The sequence below is a fragment of the Lagopus muta genome, chromosome 20, assembly GCF_023343835.1.
Source record: "Lagopus muta isolate bLagMut1 chromosome 20, bLagMut1 primary, whole genome shotgun sequence".
NCBI classification, from domain to species: Eukaryota; Metazoa; Chordata; class Aves; order Galliformes; family Phasianidae; genus Lagopus; species Lagopus muta.
Window position 1 is genome coordinate 4,716,562 of NC_064452.1, and position 23,012 is coordinate 4,739,573.

General features: G+C 45.4%; 2 protein-coding genes across 6 annotated transcripts in view; one reads left to right on the forward strand and one right to left on the reverse strand.

The window, feature by feature from the left end:
* The window catches only part of MYO1C (myosin IC), a 54,540-nt gene extending 51,707 nt beyond the window's left edge, over nt 1–2,833 (forward strand). For all 4 annotated transcript variants that reach the window (XM_048966565.1, XM_048966567.1, XM_048966568.1 and 1 more), the window contains exon 32: nt 310–2,833. In XM_048966565.1, the coding sequence (XP_048822522.1) occupies nt 310–336 (27 nt within the window). In that variant the 3' untranslated portion in view covers nt 337–2,833. The remainder of the gene's footprint in view (nt 1–309) is intronic.
* YWHAE (tyrosine 3-monooxygenase/tryptophan 5-monooxygenase activation protein epsilon) lies at nt 2,794–22,028 on the reverse strand. Of its 2 annotated transcripts, XM_048966598.1 has the most exons (7): nt 21,828–22,028; nt 12,924–13,123; nt 8,406–8,512; nt 7,542–7,748; nt 6,694–6,830; nt 4,910–4,956; nt 2,794–3,388 (listed from the first exon to the last, which is right to left on the reverse strand). In XM_048966598.1, exons 1-6 carry the CDS (start codon nt 21,889–21,891, stop codon nt 4,949–4,951), a joined length of 723 nt encoding a protein of 240 aa, XP_048822555.1. In that variant the 5' UTR covers nt 21,892–22,028; the 3' UTR covers nt 2,794–3,388; nt 4,910–4,948. The 2 variants fall into 2 exon arrangements, with proteins under 2 accessions (XP_048822555.1, XP_048822554.1); XM_048966597.1 differs by lacking the exon at nt 4,910–4,956 and having other exon boundaries at nt 21,828–22,027.
* Between the last annotated feature and the right edge of the window lie 984 nt (nt 22,029–23,012).

Consider the following 23,012-nt stretch of genomic DNA (forward strand, 5'->3'; position numbering starts at 1 on the left):
CATTTTTCCACCAGCCCTTTCAAACCAACCCTAAGAACGTTCTGCCAGTTTTGCCCTCCCTCCCACCTCCCACAGCTCAGTCCTGCAGCACTGAGCCTAGGGCTGTTTCCAGGATAACCACGGGATCACTTCTCTCACTTGTTTCCTGCTGAGAGCAGCCAGCTTCAGTATTCCCACAGGAGGAGCTTTATGTACCCTTAACATCACCCGTGGCTCATTCTACAGGCCGGTCTTTGGTGAGCTTTAAGGATATTCAGGAGCTAAAGCTGTTGCAGGATCTGTTTCTAGCTTGTCTGTCTTCTCCTGCAGGTTGCACCTCGTTTGAACTCCCGATGATAGATGTGCCACCATCACAGAACCCCTTCTTCCACCTGACTCCACCCCATCCATGGGCTGGACATTGTTCCCAGCAAACCCCCGCTGCCTCCCTTGCTTTGCTCATTTTGTTTATTGCTACCAAAGACCTGCACTTTCAGAAAACCCACAAAACGCATCTTGCTTTCTTGTCTTAATACAAAAGTTCCAAAAGAAAGGCCTTCTCTTCCTTACCTTAGTGGCAAACAACACGGGTCCAACATGATGTCCATGAAACCGCGGCTCACAAAACCTGCTTGGCTGGGCTTTGAGAGGTGATTCTGACTCTATTTGAGTTTAAGCCTTGATGGAAACGACCAAAACTTGTGCTTGAAATCATCGAAAAGCGCAATCAGAAGAAATTCTGCTCCATCAGCAGTCAATGAAATGCCAAACTTTATATTCAGAGTGTTCTATGAACGATTTTGAGATGTTTTGATGCTTTACGTTACGATATTAAAGCCATATTGTGTAAATGAGTAAAACCCTGTAAATACTTTATAGCTGAATATGAGAGATGGACTACAAGAAACGGCACTGATGTGGAAACTTATGTTTGAGATTTGGAATTTTTGTTGTTTTTAAGTTTATGAACAGACTGTATTAACCTGAGAAACCCGTCATGTAACTTCACTCATCTGGATACAGCAGCTTTTTCTTTCTCCTTTTTGCAGTCACCTCTCCCATTTCTTGCTGTACAATGATATTTTTATACTGTAGTACCATAACCACAGTGTGCATCCAAACAAAATCCAAGCACCACAAACTGCAGAGGTCATCACTTGTTCTCGCAGCTCGAGGCTGTAAATGCAACCTGCATCTCAGCCGCAGGCTGTGCACGTGAGCTGTGCTCCTGCCCTTCCCACACAGCCCATCAAGCTCCGAGCAGCACAAAAACTACTTTTCCCCATCTAAACTTTTCAGGGATAACTGGAAGTTTGAGTTCTCACAGCAGAGCTGCAGTGTCTACCAACACCTCTCACAGCTGCCTTAATGGGGAAGAGATGGCTCCTTCAGTGCACAGCCTCGCCGAGCAGCCGGCCATCTTCCCACAAGAGCTGCCAGCACCATTCTGACCAGAGCCTCCAGGGCCACAAAAACGCACTCGGGTCTCAACCTGCATCACAGAAGTGAACACCCAGCACCTTCATTTAACAACGAACCCAAACAGCCCCACAGTGGGCAGCTGTGTGTCAAAGTCCCAGCTGACAGCACATCACAGCTCCAGCTTCCCTTCCCAGACGTCCAGCAGTGCATTTTGCACACAACCTGCCTTACAGATCTTTATGTGCCACCCCACAACCTGCTGCTGTAGCTCCAGCAGTCACAAAGCCCTGAATAACACGTAACCGAAGGCTGCTGCTGACAGCACCATCAGCTCCATCTCATTCTGTTTCTGACATTACAGTTACTGAACACTGCCCAGGCCTGGAATGCTGTATACACTGTACTACATATACACCACATTACTGTATATGCCTATAGTGTATATACTATACAACGCTGTATACGCTACTATATAATCTCCTCAAGATTACACTAAATAAATTTTTATGAAGGAAACTTGTCTTTACCATAGAAGCTGTTTCAGCATGTTTAATTTCGGGAGGGAGAGGGGGGCGATTTCCCTGTTTCACACACAACCCTTGGACATCACAGGCCACTGAACTCCAAGTTCCTGGGTCCAAACCACCTCACGGGCAGCATTCCTGCTGCCTTCTGCCACACTGAGCAAAGCACCCCTACAAAGATCCCCAGGGCTTCAGCTTCTTAGGCTCCACATTGACGTGTTTCCCTTCTCCCACTCAACTGCACTGGAAGAGTCGTCCTCTAGAGGCAAGCAAAAGGAACATGAGCAGTGCTTTGTGCACTGAGTTCAAAGGAAACCTGACTAAGTGGTGTGGAGCAGCTCCGACTCCTCCTGATGCAATGCAGGCTGTCGAGGAAGCTGGGCTCAACTGTAAACTTATCTCACAGAAGGAAAGCAGTGCTGTTATTCCTCTCTCCTTCTCTTCCCCCCTCTCCAAACGTTCCTATTCAAAGCAACAGAGGAAAATTATTCTTGCTGAAGTAATATAAAGGAAAGTCATAGTAGTATTTGGCATTTTTAATTTAGGTTTGTTTTATTTAAGTTTAATGTTAATTCCATGCTGTGTTTCAGTAAGAACAATACAGATTCTGTATCTGTGGCTCCAGTCAGATATCCAGTAGTACAAATTAGCTTCAAGTTACACATACTGAACAAAAGAGGTTGAGCGAGCGAAGGGAGATGGGGAGGGGGGAGGGAGAAAAGAAAAAATATTGAACACGCATGCAGGCTTATCAATGCCACCTTCAATGCTAACCTGCTTTGAGGAAAAGTAAAGAGTAGGCAAGAATGAGCAGCCACGGATTGTTGAACTGTTACCAGCACCATGTTTTTCAGCAACATTTCAGCAGTTTGGAAGGATTTTTTTTTTTCCTTTTTTTTTTTTTTATTACAGTAACCCCACTACAATATACATCCCAATGCAACCTGTAACTTCAAGCTAAACATCCAATTAAGTTTAAACATCGGTATAAAATTCAGTTTAAACAATTATAAAAAAAGAAAAATGCCACCACATGCATGCTACCTCGTGATAAGGAATCTCTCCCCTACAAGTCTAACAGCCTCCAGGTGTCACATCCACTTCTAATGGCCATCACCACGGCTGGCAGGAGACAACACAGTAATGCTGAAAAGCCTTTATGCAGTCCTGTTAGTGTCTTAAAGAACCTAAAAGCTGGCACCAGTAAAATCCACAGAAATTCACTCTTGCCTTTAAGAACTTTTAAACTGTGTAAAAAAAATAAAAATAAAGAAACCCAACAGGGCAGGAACCTAAATTCTGAGACCCAATGTAAAAGTCAGATTTGGTGGTTCTCAGAGTGACACTGAGGGTTTTTGTGGGGAGGGGGAAGGGTGGTCAGAGATGGGTTCTCTTGTTGGCCTTTGTGTCTCACTGGTTTTCATCTTCCACATCCTGCAGCGCTTCTTTATTCTGTTCTTCACCTATGGAAGCATTTAGAAGTAAGGAAGAAGTTAGCTCCTAAAAATGAGTCCTGAAGAAAGCCTTAACAAGCGCCTAAGATTAATACTTCCATGCAATTCCACACTCACTCACACTTGCACAAACGACACGCGCTCATAACAGCCAGTTCTGGAGCAAAGCTTCCATGGGCGTTAAGCCTTGGAACCAACTGGTCACCCTTCATCCCATAACTGCAGCGCCATGAGAACACACTGTTGTAAGGACAGACAAGGAACCAGCACCCTGAAAGCTGTGTGCCATCAGCCCTGTTGCTGAGCAGGAGATAAACAGCAGGATGGAAACCATCAGAGCAGCTGTAGGTCCTTTAATCACAGAACGCCTTCCTATGCAACCTCATTTCTACTCTGGGGATCCCTAAGGACATCTCACCAACCAGCGACCACAAACTGTGCACCAAAAACACCAAAGAACGCCAGTATTTTTTCCTAAGCCCACTCAGCCTCAGCAACTGCAACTGACTGCAGTCCAGTTTACAGAATGGCACCAGTGACAGGTGAACGCCCTTCCCTGCTGTAAAACCCAACATGACAAGAAATCCTGGGCTTGAGGTGATTAAGAATGCTTTGTGGAAATTCGTGTCCTATGGCAAAGCAGCCGGTTTGGACCTGTCCAACCTGGCTGCAACATGCAGTGCAATGGGAGCCCACCCTAAGGGCTCAGGCAGGAGGTGCATGCATTGCCTCCCGCACAGCCCTGCCACAGCAGGGAGAGGTTACCATACTGCAGCTGTGGCCACAGTGCATGCAGCATTAGGCTAACTGACTGCAAACTGAACAAATGCTTTCTTCACAATGATCCTCAGCCAGGTGACACGGCACTCTCTTAAAGGCACATAAACAAGAACTGTCCAAAACATGATTTGCAATGAAATCCACTCAGATGAGACCAATGACTTTTAGTACATCATCCGAATGCCTGCTCAGAGCAGATATCCAGATCCACAGTTACCACCAGGCACAATGCAAGGCACACTTTGGGAGAGTGGCCTCCTGCTCTGGCAGAGGGGCTGGACTAAGATGATCTTTTGAGGTCCCTTCCAATCCCTGACACTCTCTCAACACAGGCTACGTGGCGTTCAACAACAAAATTTACATTTAGAACTACAAAAACAGGTTGTTCAAATGAATAATGCCAAGGCCCTAAGCAAAGATGACGATTAGAAGATCTGAGCATGCTCTAGCCAATGCACTTAAGCAAATAGTCCTGTAACAGGCAATAGTGGAAGTACTTTTCATGCCTAAATAGTCTTAATATTCCATCCAGGTACACAGCTCAATTCCCAAACACTGGGGTTACGTTGGAACTTAGTTACACGTATCAGACCTGAGCTACAGGTCAGAGATGAGAACATCGCTCAGCCCTGGGATGGAGCCCAAGATACAAGCAGTTGTCAGCAGCAAAACAGTGACAGAGGCAAGCATGATTAGTGATCAGAGGAAAACTGAGGCTGCAAAGCTCATTGAGCCATGACAAGGACTTACAAAGTAGACTTTTTAGGAAAAGAACAGTTGGACTTTCCTTTAGGAATCTATACAGCAGGAAAGAAGGGGAGAATAGGAATCATATGAAGACGACATCACAAGCGTGGAAGTAAACTGAACAGCTCATCTATGGCACGGGTAAACATGGTGCATGAGATGAAGAGGTGCAGCAGCTGAGCAATGCTCCACTGCAGGATGTCACTGCAACCTGCACCACTGAACCCAAGGTGGGCAAAATGATCAAAAGGCTTTTTGGAAGTCACCACCACCCCTCAGGAAAGCAGTAACAGCGAGCACCTTTCTGAATGCCACCATTAACGTCTGCCTGTACTTAAAGGCTCCAGGCCACTCTGGGACACTGAGTTCTGCAAGTAACTGCTTCAAATGCACTCCGTGCATCCACTGCACGCTGTAAGAAAGCACAGCTTGGCACCTCCATGTGTGCACATCACCCAAACACTGCATTCTTTGGGAACTTGAGCTGCAGAAGAGTTTTAAGCAGTTCTGCAGTATTTGCAGTTTTGTAATCAGTCCTGGAATGCACCATGAACAGCAACAACACGATTCTGAACTGCTTCAGAACAACAGAAACACTGGTTTTCTGTGCTACAGAGAAATCTGAACGTGGATTATGCAAAAGAGGTATGTGAAGAGCCTCCGCAAACAGTTAAATTTCTGTGGTATGAAATGAAATGTCACACAGCTCACACGCAGTTACTTCTGGAAGATGTTCCAATGCTATTACCTCACATCAGCCATCCAGCCTTGTGAGCTGTGCTGAGATTTCTTTCCCAGTGCCTCAGCACAGCAAGGAAGGCACCTAACAGCACTGCAGTGTTACAGCAGTGTCTCTGCTGATCCACCTACAGTAGGTGGAAGCCCAAAGAAAACAGGGTAACATTTTAACTGCAGCATCCACATGGTAACATGCAGGAAGTCTGCAATGCTACAGCTGCTTTCAGGGGGATACAGCACTGGACAGAGAAGCCCTCTGACTGCCACTATGGTACAAGTAATGTCTTAAATAAGCATCCTACAGTTTTATTTAGGATCTGAAGTCAAGCTGCAATGTTGTTTCAGACCTCTGAGTATTTAAGTGTGCAATATGCTTCCAACAGGACTCGCATTCTTCTCTTAAGGTAAAAGCAAAAACAGCTTTTTTGAAAACTTCTTCCCAGTATTTTTTTTTTTTAAACAAACAAACAAACAGCACAAGTTCTCTCCTTTGATAAAGTTATGTTTAAACTGCCAGAAGTGGGACGAGGCAAACGATGCAATTTACACCTGGCACTGTATGCCAGAGTCTAAGAGAAAAAAGCCTCCTTAGGACCAAATAACTGCCAGATGTCAGTCAGCAGCGCTTCCTGCCCCATGCTGGGGACTCTCAGTCTCTGCTCTGGCAGTGCCCTCCTTGGAGGCACAAGCCTAACATCTGCTGGCAGTACTTCAAGAAGGAAAAGCTTTTCAAACATCCAAATATCAGAAGTGACCTGAGAAGGAACCAGACCACTCACAATACTTCCTCCTGCACTGGAAATTCATATCTGGTTGAAAGGGGAACTGGAAGACAAAGGTGACAAGCCACTAACGAAACAGACTAATTAAGCCACTGCTTTTAAAATAACCACTGATGTTTACAACGTTACTTATCTCACACCTTTAAGTGTGAAGCTGAAAGAATTTCCTTGTCAGTGTTTTTATTGCTGCCATTCATGATGTAAATATTTTCTAAATGTTTTCTGGGCAGGAATGAGGAGACACAGTTCAGAGCTGAGCTCACTTACCATCACCCTGCATGTCTGAAGTCCATAGTGTCAGGTTATCACGTAACAACTGCATGATAAGTGTAGAGTCCTTATAGCTTTCTTCACTCAGCGTATCCAGTTCTGCAATAGCATCATCAAAAGCTGCTTTCGCCAACCTGTAAGCACAGAATCAATCCAGTTTAACATCAACTAAGAAAGGGAATTCAGAAGCCTACACACCGAGCCCATTACTCAGAGCACCCATCTTCTAGTTGGCTGTATGACAACCACAGCCTCTATGACTTTTTTCTTCTTCAAAACTGACTACTTTGTGTGCCTAAGAACAGTTCTGACTCAATCTATGTTTCCTTAAACATTACTACACCCTGCAGCGCTGCTGTTTGCTAAAAGCTTTCAGAAAGCATTTACCTAACCTGCAACAACAGGTCTGAAATACTCCATTTTGCTCTGTTCCTCATTTTTATGCCCATGCAAACTAAATCCCTAAAGATAGATGAGATCATAATTCTGTAGATGTCACTCATTTCTGTGACCACAACCTCTCCTACATTGTGTAAGACTCGTTGAGGAGCCAGAGTCAAGTTCAGTTACACTTCTTGAGGATAAGGACGTGCACAGTTAACGTGCAAGCTGTCAAGCTGCCGTTGGTTCACTGATCCAAAGTTAATGCTGTTCTGCTTCCCCAATAATCTACTCTCAGATAAACAAATGCAAATGGGCTGAAAAGGAAAAGCTGAAAGCCTTAACCTCAAACAAAGCAAGAAAAAAGCCAGCCCAGTGTCTGAGTTAAAAGACATTACACCCAACTGGGAATCACATTCAGCTTGTTGAGCATTCACAGAAAATCCCCCCATCTTCTCAGTCACCTGCAGGCACGATCAGGAGAATTAAGAATTTCATAGTAGAATACAGAGAAGTTGAGGGCAAGTCCTAGGCGGATAGGATGTGTTGGTGGGAGTTCTGTCATTGCAATATCACTAGCAGCCTTGTAAGCCACCAAGCTGTTCTCTGCAGCCTCCTTCCTGTCATTTCCTGTGGCAAACTCAGCCAGATACCTATGGTAGTCCCCCTTCCTGAAAGCAAGAACAGAACAAATGAGAACTCGTTAGTCTTTACTTCCACACCAGCCACAAAAACTGCTCAGTTCCAAAATCTGTTATACATTTACATGGTAAGGGATGTTACTGCTGAATTACTGTCCGGACCTCAGGGCCTCGGTGAGTTTCAAGCCGAGGTTTGAGCAGGAAAAAAATATCTGCATTTAATTTCTGTTGCACTGGCACAGAAGTCACAGTACTGTTCTCCCCATGACCCCCTGTGCAGCTGAACAACTGCACCTCAACTAATAGCGAGGTTTTGTTAAACCTGCAGCAGTAGGGATACCTCAAATAGAAGGGATCATTTAAAGACACTTCAAGATTGGACGATCACAGCTCATACAGGAGATCCTGTATTACCTCAGAGAAAATGGTTAGTACACTTCAAATCTGCACAACAGCTCCTGAGAAGCTCTGAGCATCTTGTTCTGCACTGGCCTAAAGCTCCTGTCTGCCACCAACACCCCAAAAGCAGACAAAAAGGGATATTCATTATACACAACTGAACTGCCCTCTTCCAGGAAGAAATTACCATCCTCCACTGTGCAGAAAAACAGCCACTTGTAGCCACTGTACTCTTGTTATCTATTCCAGCTCCAATATGCAGCCCTCGCCTCGCATGGCAACACTTACATTTTGTAATAGAAAACCTTGGACTCGCCAGTGTTAGCTGCTGGAATGAGGTGTTTGTCCAGTACATCCAGAATGTCACAACAGATTAACTTCAGTTCAGTCTCAACCTAAAAAGAAAAATAACCACAACGAGGCAAGGTCAGCACTGAGACTGAAAGGCTGTTCCAAAAACAATATCAAACAGGTGACAGAAATCCAAGGAGGGGGAAAACAAAAAACAGAATAAAAGATTCAGCTGTCCACAGGTACATTAAACAAAAACAGCACGGGGCAATTAGCTGGGACACAGAGGCAAGGACTGATGGATGATGAAATGCATAACTGAGTAACAGAATTACACATTCCCTGGAAAGCATCTTGCTAGACAGTTGCATTATGTCTGTCTCAGCAAATCGTTCCTCACTGCAAGACTTGCACAACCAATGCCTCACAGTTTTGAGCCTGGAAGGCTGCCCTGAGGTGGTAATGGTGAAGGGGAACAATCTGAATGCTCAACTCCATCTCATCCTTGGGGTTAAGCTACACATTCACAACAGGTTGTCACTGCCCACCTGGGACACACAGTCTAACAGAGAGCCTACAACAAAAACCTGTAATAACAGATCAAAAATGTCAGACGGAAGAAACAAGTCCAGAAAAAATACAAACTTCAGGAGCAGGTGATAAAACAAGCAAAGCACAGCAAAAACCATAAGCACTAACAGCAAGGTCAGCAACAAAGGAAAACCAATAAAGTCTTATATGAGGACTTTAACAGCCACAGATGGAAACGGCCACATCACTTCTTCTTCCTGATTTAGAATATAAAGCAAGGGTTACAAGGCTGGTTTCTACCACAGGAAGTGTCACACCTGAAAGCAAAGAAATGAAGCACCTTCAAGAAAAACAACCTAAAAACTGTCTTGGCACATCAGCATTGCCCACAACAGATTTGTTCCAAGCATTCCTTGTCACTCGCAGTAGGAGGGGTTGGCAAAGTGCACAGCAACCCACCGCTGCTCTCTCACAATTCAGCACTAACTTGCACAGTAACAGCTAGAAACAACTTTGGCTCAAGCCACTGTTAGGTTCCATAAAGCAGAGGCTTTCAAGGGAAGGCATCAACATCAGCTTCAATGAGCTGCCCATCTCACACCACAGGCAGCCACTGCCCTTCTCAGCCCTCCACCATGCAGCTTTCTCTCACACAGCGATGCTCTCACCATGCAGCACCACTGCAGAGCTCCCAAACCATCACGGTCTGTACCCACATCTACCCTCAAGAGCTGATATGCTGCAGACCTAAAAGCAGTTAAACTGGCACATTCCAACTAAGTTACAGACATGGAAAAGCTCCTTTAGGTAAATTCATCTGCAGCAGATGTCTGTGCAAACAATGTCGGGATGCCCCAACACTCAAGGGGAGAGTTAACTGCTATACTTAGCTACGTGACAAATGCTTAAGGAAGTTGCTGAAATATGGTCACTTGAAGTATCTACTTCATATATTCTTGTGCTACAAAAGCTATAAAACCTTTGCCAGCAGTCAGTTCCTGCAAACTTCTTTCCTCTTGATCCTCTTTCTCAATGACTTCTTTTGCAGAGATCTTCAGCAAAACTGCAAAGAATAAATCAGTTTCTGATCTTCTTTTGTTAAACCACACATGTACAAAGTTCCATTTCATCTCAGACCTTTTTCAGCTGTGTTTCAAGGATCACTCACATGAGTTACCAGAACTCAGCTGCTGACCAGCACACTGAGTTAAGAACAATAAATAAACCTCCCACCCCACAGCCCACTCCCCTCTCCCCAAATCCTAAGAGATCTTTTATAAAAGGATCTTCACTCAGACTGGATCACTGAGCTTTGCAAAGCCAGCACAGGAGCCCACACTACGCCTGTTCAGAGCACTCGGAACAGGCAGTTTTACAGCTCAAAACACAACACGCAGAACTACAGGCTCTGACTGGCAAGGAGAGATGGCTCATCCCAGTAGGTGTGCAGTGGTCCCTACTGTGCCTCCCTTTAATAGCAGTGCTGGTTTAAGTAGATTTCAGATTGTGTTCTCAGCTCTGCAGGTACAGAGCCCTGTAAACCACCTGGCGACTGCAACAAAGAAACTTACTGGAAACACCAGGAGGTCAGGGCCTGCTCTAATTCCTTGCCCTAGTTCAGTATTTAGCCCACAGAAGAGCTGTGCCTCATAACTGGGATGCACCATGAAACCAGTGCAGTAGGCAGCAGCTGCTGAAACCTGTGAGCTGCCTTCCTCCTTGTGCCCCTGAAAAACAAAGAGCACATCAACACACAGCCTAACGTGCAGGCCATGTATGAAGAGGCGAAGGCAGCCCTGCAGCTTCCCCAAAACACAGCCCAGCTTGCTAAACACAAGCACTAAAACACATGTAAATACAGACCTTAAGGGGGAGGGGAACACTTGGCCTATGCTATTAGTGAAGGGATTTGGTCTTAGAGCGAGGATATGAGCTGCACCGTCTGCAAACACTGCTTCATCCGCTCAAGGACAAGCTAAGAAAGCCTGTGTTCTCATCCACAGAGATGCAATGGAGGCAGGAGCTCCACTTCTGCACATTCACGTGGCCACATGCCCAAAATAAAGCAGGAATCACATAGGCAGCATTTTTTCCACATGGCTACGATGCGTTCTACTACATCTGTCTTAACATCTCACACCATCACCCCTTGAGATGCTTCCCAAGTCATACTGGCTCATAACTTAAGTCTATGGAGTCTGAACACAACCAAGAACTGTTAAATTGTAACAAACACCAACACAGAAAAGAAACATCCATTACTTGCACACAAACTACATCTTTTATTTCAACTCGAGCAGCAATTTCTGGCTGTGCCAGCCCACCTCTGGGTCTGGTCACAGGGGAGGATTTCTCCACCAGTGCTCCTGTCCACTCCCCAGTACTTTAAGCTTGGCCTGCTGGTCCCCAAAAAAAGCATTTTTTTCCCCCTTCTTCTTCCTCGAAGTCTTGCAAGCACAGGAAGGATCTCTTAACAACATTCAATTTAAAATGAGAAATGAAGTAACAGTATGTATTTGTTGACATGACAGGTAGTAAGCAAGATAACCTCAACTCTCCAGACCTTACCTGCTCCCCCAAGCACTGAGTATGACAGCAGGGCAGTTCTGCAGCTCTCATGCTCTCAGCAGTGAAAGAGAGAAGCTGCACCCAAAACTTTGCATATATTCTTTAGGTCCTTATTGCTCAAATTCTGTCTTGACCAACCCATTAATGCTCTCCACGTACCAGGTAAGTCTTCCAGTAACTACAAACAGGACTTCAGCTACAGCCAACAGCACGAGCCTCCGGGGCACCCAGGCCAGGCAGGCAGACACATCTGCTCTTTCTTGAGCATGGAAATGCACTCCTGTGCTCCCCACTGCATTCTACCACCTAAAGCCTACAGCACCCAGAAGGACCTGTGATGGCTCTTCCTTGAAAAATTTAACAGATGGAAGTACTGTTGCACAGCAGTGCACTCTGTGTGGCTTGTACATTTATCTCAATGCACTACTTCAAGGACTGCATGCATTCCTTGCTCATCAGTCTGCTCTGCACAGCACTTGCTTGCTTTAAATAGAAATGCAGAACAATGTATTCTACAGACATCCAGAGACAATGAAAAGTCTTCTCACTATTAAAGGATCTCTGAAAAGATAATGAACTGCCCACAAAATGTTAAGCAAAGGGAAAAAAACCACCAAAACACCACAACTTGAAAGCATGAAGTTTAAAACAAATGATACTGCCTTAATTTATATGCTCTGCTAGGAAGACTTTAGATACCCATCAAAAAATGGTATTTGGGACTGTATGTAACTGGCAGAGCTTCACCCCATCAGCACGCCAGTATAAAATTAGAAACTCAGAACTTGAACAATTCCATGGAGCAAACAAATGCTATGAGTCAAAAGAAAGCAGTCCAGAGCCATTCTTCAGAAGAGAGTTCCAAGCCAACATCGTTTCCACTGACAGTGTATGAATCAGTGCCAGGTGGTTAAAAGAGACACTCCACTGTTTCTCTGCAAGTGAAGATGGGAGCCGTGGAGGCACTGATCCTGCAGGGATGGATCTGAAGGCTCTGCAGAAACGCATCGGATTTCATTTCTATAGGAGAACGTCTGCTCCACATTAAAGCATCACTTAAGGAGGCCAGGGTGGGGGGCAGGAACAGCTCCCTGTTCTAACAGCCGAGCGTTTCATTAGCCCTCACTGATGAAAGGCTAAGCTCGCTCCAAGTTCTCCATTTTAGGTAAAGCTGCACAGGCTGACTAGACTCACCATTCAGTTATTTCCATCTATTCTTCCCCCCTTTCTGAAGGAAGAAAACACCAAGGCCCTACAGCTCACTACACATCCAAGTTTCACAGTTGAGATGACCACAATATCTTAATACTCCCTGTTCCTACAAACATGGGAGTGCTTAAACTTAAGGGTAACAAACCCGGTGTCCAGATTTTTTTTAGCTGAACGGCACTGTGCTCCAGCTCCAACAAATCTTACCATTTGCCGATATTCCCGAATCATTTTTAATTTATCTTCTCCTCCTTTGTTTTCTTCTTTCTGTTCAATGCTGCTGATTATTCTCCAGGAAGCTCTTCTGGCTCCAATCACGTTTTTATACGCAACAGAAAGCAGGTTTCTTTCTTCCACTGTCAACTCCACATCCATTCCAGCCACTTTCTTCATTGATTCAACCATTTCTAGGATGAAAAGGTCACGCAGTTATTCTCAACATTAAAACATCTTTCAAACCATTCAAGAGAAGCTGTGCATTAATGATAACTTGTCAAAATAGGCTCCCTCCTCCTTTCCTACAGTTACACCTTGCTTTTACAGAGGAATGCTCCAAACAAGGCAGTGAGCACCTACACAAAGGAACTGCCTGACACTCTTTGAAGTGCATTTGACAGGGGCGCCCAAAACATTCCTTAAAGACAGTTTGAGACACAAACAAAACCAGCTTAGCAGAAGGATCCCATGGAAGCAAAGCAGCAAGAATGCTGCCATTAGGGAAGCAAGTCGAAGTTCCAAGTGGAAACCACCAGAAGAAAAATTAACTGCTTGCAGAAGTGACAAAAGAGCCCTCCTGAGGATAAGCAGAGCAGCACCACCTAGCCATGCCACACAACTGTTTGCACTGGAAAAATAACACGCTGAATGTAACTTGTATTTATAGCTTAAACCATTTAGAAAAGACTTCCAAAGCTCAGGTGAAAAAAATGATTCCTAAATACAGCTTTTCTATATCCAAATGAAAGTAAAAGCCTGAACTACTTAAGGAAGGCTTTAATCCTTTCATTACCTCATCACATTATGATTTCCTATGACACAACAGAAAAATAAAGGCTGAAATTATTACCTGTAAGCTGAGAGCCTGGTCTGAGCACCCAGAAGCCCTACGTTATCTCCTGCCAAAGAGTGCCTCAGCTCATTCAACCTTTACCTTTCAGCTTCTAGAGCAGATGAGAATCCCACAGACAGGAAAGCCACTAATGAGAGACCAAGCCCCCAGCAGCACCCTAACCCTACCTACATCACATCCTCATCCTCCTGCACCCCCAAACATCCACGTGTTCTGCAGTAAGTAAGAAGCAGCAAGTGAATCCGAACTGTCATTCCCTCTTCCCATCAGGTGCCAAAACTCATCACCTTTGCAGGCAGAAGTCATTTCAGTAATAGAACTCTAGCCTCAATTTTCTCCCTTGCAGGAATGCTGTTATCAGTCTCCAGCAGGTTGCCATATATGCAGGACAATTTAATAGCAGCTCTGTTCTCATCAGGAGAAAAAACAGCCCTACCTCTAGCAGTACATTCTGCTGCTCCAGCTCCTGAAGTGACAAAAAGTGATGCTTTTCAAAAAGTCATCCTAAACCACTCTTTAAATCCAGTTAACATAAGCATAAAGTCTCGTAATTTAAACTAGCCACGTTCAAAGCAGCACTACACAGTTACAGCGAGCAACTTAAACAGCGGATGCTCTAGGATTTATTTCCTAAAGGATGACCCTGCCATCTGCTCAAATCACTTGAAAACTTTGATTTTTTTCCTTAAACTATTGAGTTCTGTGCTCAGATTTTGATGCTCCTTATGCAGCACATATACATTCAAGGCAGTCTGCCTGCCACAGCGTTTGCTCTTGTGAAGGACAACGAACACAAATGAAGACTTGCAGTCCCTGCTAGTTGGTACCTCTGCCAAGCTCCAGCAAGAACCATACAGCTCGTAGTTTAGCTTAATGTTTAACTGCCCTCAGATAAGAAAAGTAATTGAAATAGTACTGCAGCTTCAGCTTGAGAGATTAACCTGTGAATGTAGCTGCAACTGCAGCCATGAATGCACAGCCCTCCTTTCACTCGTTAGTCACAGAAGTTCATGAGCTGAAGAAATATCCTCTAGAAAGTGCAGACCACAGAGGAGGTGGAGAAGCTGGGCTCTTCATCTTCCATGCTCACTACCAGGCATCCACCATCAGTGTGAAGATCTTTGTTCTGATGGAAATGACCACTACCCTTTAGCTAAACATGCAGTGTTGAAAGCTCTGCATCTCTTTATACGTTAGTGTGATGTACGTAAGTAATTAACTGCTCCAGAAACATGGAGGTGAGAAACACGTACAGCAAGTTTCTGCGCTCTTACATCCTTGAAAAATGAAAGAGCACACCTGTACATTCACCAATTGGGAAAAAAAAGCAGCCTTATTCTAGACCAAGAAATATTCTATACAAAGACATGGCCACAAGCAGAACAAGTATTTTGTATTCTAGGTGCAGCTTCAGCTGTCTGGAAGATCCTACGCAGAGATGAAAAGCTTGAGACGGTTCATGACAAAGAACAAGTCTCAGATTACATCTCAGTAAGAAGGATTATGGCAGCAATGACAATTCACTGCACATCCCATCTGAAGATGTTAATGCTGCATTAGAGAAGTAGCAGCGTTACATGGATTCCAAAAGAGCTTGTAATTAAGCCTCGTGGCTGTCACCATATTATACCACTGTCACATCGTGCCACAAGCAGAGCAGGAAACCCCCAAAGTACAAACTGAGAGGACAGGAGAATATTCTGGAGATCTACAGACTTCTGTCCTTCCTCAGGCCTCTGCCATGGGCTGTTTTTGAAAAGTATTACAAAAAACAAACATTTTTGACTAAGCAGGTAATTCCATTTACATATTTTATGGGGGAAAAAAAAGCATTTCAGAGAGACACAACACTGCCTATGCCTCCACAGCACAGCACACCAAATCAACGTGGGCACTGTTAGTCATCTGTCTCTGAATACTGCCAGGACCACGGCTGCACTGATGTGCTGACTGACCTGCAGCCACATGGAGGACACACAGGGATGCAGCCACAGCCTGTGCAGCACCAAGAAATAGGGCAGAGGCTGCCACACTGAGGGCTACTACCTACAGGAGGGTGCATGCCTGGGGGCTGGGCCTTCTGTTTTAGAGAGGAGGAAGATTACAGCTTTAAGTCCCGAAATACAGAGTTTGACATGCCTGTAAATCACAATGAAGCTTTCTAAATCCCTTAAGCAGAACTACAGTTTTTCTACCTTTTCCAATAGGTAGAGGAACAGCCAAAACTGAAGTTTTAAATGCTGAAGGTGTATCCATTTCTTTAAAAATAAGTGTGTATATACATATATATATATATATATATATATATATATATATATATATATATATAGTCAAATGAATTGATCTAAAACACAGTGCCTTGAAAGCACAACCATGGAACAAGAACAATACAATGCAGTAGTGTACTTCTATGGGAGGACTGCAATCCATCACAAAGCAGAGAAGCCTCCAGAACAGACAACCCTTGTGCAAGAAATAAAGCCATTTGCTTTAAATGCTAATGGACCCACACAAAGCCACAAAGTTAATTTAGTGTGCACTAAAAAGTAATGGGGGAAGTTTAGAAGAGTTAAGAAGCACAGCACTGATAGCCATCTATTAGGGCACAAGTGATGAGGAAACATACAGAACAAAAGAACGAACATCTCTTTATCAGGGGGAACAATAAAGACACACTCCAAGTATTTTCTGTTCCTCAAACTCCAGAAGCCCCAACAATTCAGGAACTGGAGCATCCTTGTGTAAAGAATAGAAGAAGGCAACACGCTGCACATTTTCTGGAAGAATTACAAGCTTTTCCAAACAGAATCCAACATTTAACAGCAGACCTTAGGAATGAGCAGCACTGTGCATCAAACAACACCAGAACAAACCTGACAGCATTATCATCTATGCTACTCAGACTGAAAATGCAAGTCTAGGTCAGTAATTAACACAAGTGGCAACAGAAACCACTTGGCCTGAGCTATGGCTGATGGGGGAAGACAATGCCTCTTAGCTCACCTGTGTTCACCACAACCAGTATTTGCAGTACTGGTAAAGGCACGACCCAAACACAGCCACCAACACACCAGAAGGACCCAGAATGCAGTACCTGATCCTCAACTCATGCATGTTCTCTAAGATTTCAGCAGCAGAAGGAAGAAGGCTTTTAAGAAACGTGCCAGCAGATATTAAAGGAGAACTGCTATTAACGTAACACTTCCAAGTGCTCAAGAGCAATTATTTCATTAAAAAAAAAAAATAAATGAGTGGATCATAAATGCTATATTGAAGAGCATGGCTTTCTGTAAGTGCACACAATGCCCCACAGATCTACTCTGCTGCTCTGAGCAAGTCACACCCATGGACAAGGAGGACACGAGGGATTCAATCTACCCAGATTTCCTCGAGGCATTTGCCAGGGCCCCTCACTGAGGTTCTTTAACAAACTCTACTGCTATCAGATACAGATCAGATCCTCCCATGGACAGACACTTGGCTGAAAGAGAGCAAACGGCATGAATACAGGCTCAGTGCTCAGAGCAGAGTAAGATCACCAGTGGAACCACACAGTGATCACTGCTAGGAAGTATGCTAGCATTTGTAAGTGGATCCAGAAAAAAAGAATGTTCAGTACTAATTTAATAGTCACAGCAAATTGCTAAGAGCAATAAAGACCAGAGAGCAGGAGAAATAATGGCACATGTTTTCCCTATTAAGTGATGTGTAACCATGAGAACTACAGCCTATAGATTCCATTCTCTCCAGACGTGCAGCCCTCTGATCCATTTGATATCAGCAGGCACCATCCTCCTCACTGCAGTGATCAGCTCCAAATCCAAGGCAAGAGAAACTAAGATTTTAACTGCCTGTGCATCCCAGACAACTCCAACATTTGACTGTATGACTCTGCACCACACAGTTCTACAAAGCATTTGTAACTACTTTAATGCTCTTGAAGATATACATGATCTAGGCCATATAATCCAAGTAACAGTGGCATTTTCTGCGCAATCAATCCCATAGACTACCAACACAATTTCTAAGTCACTTCTACATCTTCAAGTTAGGAAGGTGTGTTTTCCTAGAACAAAGAGGACTACTAACACGAGTCAGTTTGAAAGCAGACACAGGCAAACACGAGGGCTGAGTCTCATCACACGTTTCAGTTTGACTGAGATCTGCTACTACAGAGTCTCCTTACACAAGGACTTGAGCAAGTTAGTGGGCACTTCCCAGTATGTGGTCTCCCTGCAGAGCACCAAGCTGTCTAAGTTTGGATGCTCAACACTTCTGGTATCTCAGAAACTTCAGGAAGGAAATTATGGAAGGTCCTCTCACAGAACTCTGCTGGGAGAGGCGAATTACACCCCTTAGATACATGTACATTATTTACCTGAAAGAGGACCACTGCACACTGAAAATAATGAACAACTTAATCATTAATCTGTGTCAGAAATGAGAATTTGATTCTTCATCAAGCTGTAACTGCAAGTCCTGCTACCATGAGCCAACTAATTCTACAGCATGTTCAGATCTTGGATTCAGTGTACTGCAGCACACCTTACTGCCTTCAGAGTGAAGACTTGCTTTTCTGGCAGTGAGTTAATAGCAACATGGGAGTTACATGTTGACTTGCTGTGCTGGGAATCAGAAGAGCTGCCAATTATCTTCTTCCCAGCTGTAAACTGACCTATTATCCTCACCTACTTCACCCTGGGTAAATTTCAAATCATGTATTTCAAGATCTGTGGCACAAAACTGCTAGCAGGACTGAAGCACCCACAGTGTTCACCCAGAGCTTACCTTCTATCCTAGCATGCTTCTCAACTGATGAGAAGAAAGGTGCTACCTAGCTTCTGCAACGGAGAGTTAGTTTTGACATTCAGCAGTCCGTGAGAACGCAGATACATACAATCTCTTGATGTAAGAAAGTAAAACGTTAGTAAGGTGATTTCATAAACCAACGCAGTTTTATCTACTCCAGTTGTTCCCCAGAAAAGACATTTCATACATATATTATACTATTGATAACAGTCTTTGAAGGAACTCAGAGGGTTTTCACACAGAGTGGTGACACACTGGAACAGGTTGCCCAAGGAGGTGGTGGATGCCCCGTCCCTGGAGGCACTCAAGGCAACGTGGCTCTGGGAGCCCAGTCTGCTAGTTGGCAACGCTGCACATAGCAGGGGGTGAAACCAGATGATCACTGTGGTCCTTTTCAACCCAGCCCATTTTATGATTCTGTGAACTGCAGATAAGTGTGATTTTTTTTTTTCTGAAGTATGATTTGTCACAAAGCTTACTCTAACACAAGTAAGCTTCCTGGCATTTTGTGGTCTGTCATGACATGCCTTAGCAGATCTGTAAAGATAGTCAGACACCCAGATCTCTCACTATCTCTAGAGATCACAGCTTAAGCGTTATTTACACTGCAAAAGCACCCAAGAAAGATGTCCTCTTAATCTGGGCCAATGTACCCAAGGGCTGTGCAGACACAGGACTAGATTCCCAACAACTCGCAGGCACAGCTTGCAAGCTTCAGAACTTAAGTGGGTCATGTAACTAAAAAAAGCCAAAAAACTTGTTAGATGCCTACCTTAGGAGCTGCCTTAAATGCCATGGATCATGGCTGTTCTAAGCACACAGCATGCTGAGTCTCAATGAGAAAGATGGGGCAGAACGTAATGCTATCCTAACATTAAACATTAAAAATTGTCATTTTACATTCATATTCAAGTCGCAGAACAGGTTTCTATTCCAGCATATTTGTAGCCAGTACTTACCATCAGTAGCATCTGAAAGTTATTAACTGTTACCTCACCATCACGTATCTCAAAGACAAAGCTAAAGAACAAAACTAAGCATCACTTCACTTCCCCACACCGTTCCATTCACAGTGAGCAGCCTCAGCAGGAACGCAGTATTTCATATAAATGAGAACAAAATATACTTTTCATTTTTTAATTGGTTCCAACTGAACAAGAACACGGAATTAGATGCTAAACCTGCACCTACAGTACATATTTTTCAAGGCCAGGGACATGAGAAAGGAGGACACCTCTAAGAGAATTAAGGGATGCACCTTAAATCTGTTGACTCAACTCGATGCCAACAAATTCTGCAAGTCTAAAACCCATAATATTGCTTTGAAGATAAGAACACTAAACTTATCATCACCTCCTTGGTGATAATGTTCTCGTTGCCATTCAGAAGCCACAAGCCTCTGAATTCTGATCTAGCCAATTCATTCTGCAAACATCCATGGGAGCATTGGGATGGAAAGCCCACTGACAGAAATGCCACACAAAGGCAATCTCTATCAACCCTTTCTTTTTCATCAGGAAATCAGGCTGTGTTGTAGATTGCTATGATGGGGTGGGATCTGATTGCTTTCCAAAGAAGTGATTTACCATTTATCTAGGAAAGCATCAGACAGTTACACCTCAAAAGCTCCCAAAGATGATTAACCCCCCAGACAGCTGGTTTGGGGTTCCAATCAAACCACAGCCAGTGCTCAGTGCTGCACTGACACTCACCTGTACCAGGTGGACAAACCTTCCCCCACCCCACACACAAACACTCAACTCCAGCAATACTGCTTTGTGGTCTTTGTGGAAGATGGCAGCAGGGAGAACAATGCACCTTCCCATCCCACACTGCTAAGGAGACAAAAAAAAACACACACCCCAAATCTACAACCCCCTCCTCAACCACTTGTACCCATAGATGTTGCTCTCCTATTATGAGCTGCATCTTACTTGGAGAGGTGGACCTCAGTCACCCCACAATACCAGGTTTGGGGGGCATTTTTTCCCTTTAAGCCCCTACATTAACAGTGAGGAGACTATTTGGCTGCTGTCACCCAGTGGGATTCTTATCCCTACCCTACTTCCTACCAGAACATTCACTGCAGATGGTCTTAATTACTCCTTCCTTCATTTGAGGTTCTGTTTTCCTCCCCAAAATGATGTTTTGGAATCACATTATCAGAAGGTTTCTAAGCAATAACTCGGAGAACAAAGCCTAATTCTCACCAGCTGACTCCTCTGCTCTGTGAAAACTGTGACCAACTCAAGGATCCACAGCATCTCCCTACTTCTAAATGAAACCTAACTGTACTCACACCCTATACACACACTTGTGTTTCTTCCACTTGAAATGCATAAACACGGGTCTGAGGGCAGAAGGAACAATCCCAGATGATTAACACCACCGAGAAAATTAAAGGCCCTTTCTGCTATAGGCAAGAAAAGCACCTTGAAGGGAACATTCACACGGCAGACATTTTGGGGGCAAGAAACACCATCCGGGGCTGCCAGCTTCTTCCCACCACCCCTTTTTTCCCCTGCTATGAAGGAATCGGGCACGGAGCTCATGAAGTTGTTCATAAGGTGAACAAGGGGGAAAAAAAAAGAAAAAAAAAAGACAAAGCGGCAATGTAAAACGGTCTGTAATGATTTCCAGCACGTAACGCGAGCATGTGCTCTTCCTTTAGGTAATGCCGGGCAGCGCTGCAGGGTGAGAGCTGTCCCTCTACGGGCTCCAACGGAAAGCGAAGGGAGAGAAAGAGAAGCGCCATCCCGCTCCCTCGGGCCCCTCCGGCATCGCCTCCCGAGGGCCGGCGCGGGGCGTTGTCTGCGGCGAACCAACCTCGGCCCCACAGCGCCGAGCTCCACGGGGCCGGAGGGCGGCACGGCCCCGCACCACAGGTGAGCAGCCCGCCGCCGCCGCCGCCCGCAGGATGCGGGGTCTCTTTGTCGGACCCCCGAGGCGGGGGCGGCTCCCCTTCCCCCCCGGGACTCGCCCTTCGCGGCCGCCATTTTATTCCCGGCTTCTGCCGCCACCGCCCCCCGAAGCGGGCCACGCCCAGGCCGCAGCCGCCCGCTCGTTCGGGGCCCCCCATCCCCGGCTCCGCAGCCCTCGGGGCGCTCCCCGTCGCCATTTTGTCGGCGCCCCCCTCCTCCGCCCCTGCCCCCCCGCCCCCGCCCAGCCGCCATTTTGTGGCCGCTCCCTCCCTCTCCCCTTGGCCTTGCACGGCCTTCCCAGCCGGCGCTCACCATCGTAGCGCTCGGCCTGCTCGGCCAACTTAGCCTGATAGACGAGGTCCTCCCGATCGTCCATGTCCTGCAGGCGGAGCGGCGTCGGGGAGCGTACGGGGCGGATGGAAGCCGATGGGGTCTGGGGGGCTCAGCGGCTACCAGCTCGCTGCTCTCCGGGCAAATATGGCGGCAGCACCGCCTCCCGCTGCATCCGGGCACTTCCACAACCGCGCGCATGCGCCCTCCGGCTTCCCATGGCAACGGCGGCTCCTTAGCAACGGGCGGGAGGCGGCGGGGCCGGGAGCGCGGCCATTTGCTCCTGAGCGGCGGCCGTGGGACGGCAGCCGAGAGGTGCGGAGCAGCTGGGGCTGAGGGGCTGGCAGGGAGCCCTGCTCGCGTGAGGGAGAGCCGGGAGCAACGGCCGGGTGTGTGTGTGTGTGTTCTGATGTGTTCTGGGTATAAGAATGCCCAGAAACGGTCTGTTCCCACCTTTTGGAGCCCAACTATTGTTCAGTTCTCAGAACTATTTGATCAGAATTCCATACAGGAAAGCACAAAGATATTAACGTGTCTGGACTCAGCTGAAAATTAGGCATCAAGTCCAGGAAGAAAAAAAAGAAAAATGAACACAAAAACTATTTCCAATCTGAAGGAAATATGACCAGAAAACGCAGATTTTGTTGAAACTGGGAATCATGATAGAGCTTTACCTCTTAATTTTCCATAAGGACACAGCAGTTACCAAGGATTCTGGTAGGCATCCGAAAAATCCCAGCAGTATTCAGTCACCGTGCATTTGTGTAACGTTGTACAACTTCAAATCACCTCTGCACTTCATAAATCTTAACCTAAAAAGCCTATTTTCTCAGCAGCTAAGGCTTAGTTCTGTGTGGGACTGCACACAATAAATTAGATTTGCCTCAATGTGGAGACTTTACGTGATCCTCGATTTCCTGATGCAATCCTCACCTCGTCCTTTGCACCCACAACGTTTACACCAATCGATTGGACTGCGACAGAAAATCACCACTGCAAGGAGCAGCAACAGTTCTCTGCATAAATCCTGCACGACAAAGCCACAGAGATTTGCAAATACCAACACTGAGGTAGGTGAGCAAGGAGTAAAGCTGAGGGCAGTGCTTCTTCTGCCTGGGGAAATTTATTATATGAGGCTCATGGGGTTGTTGTGTGGAGGCACGACAG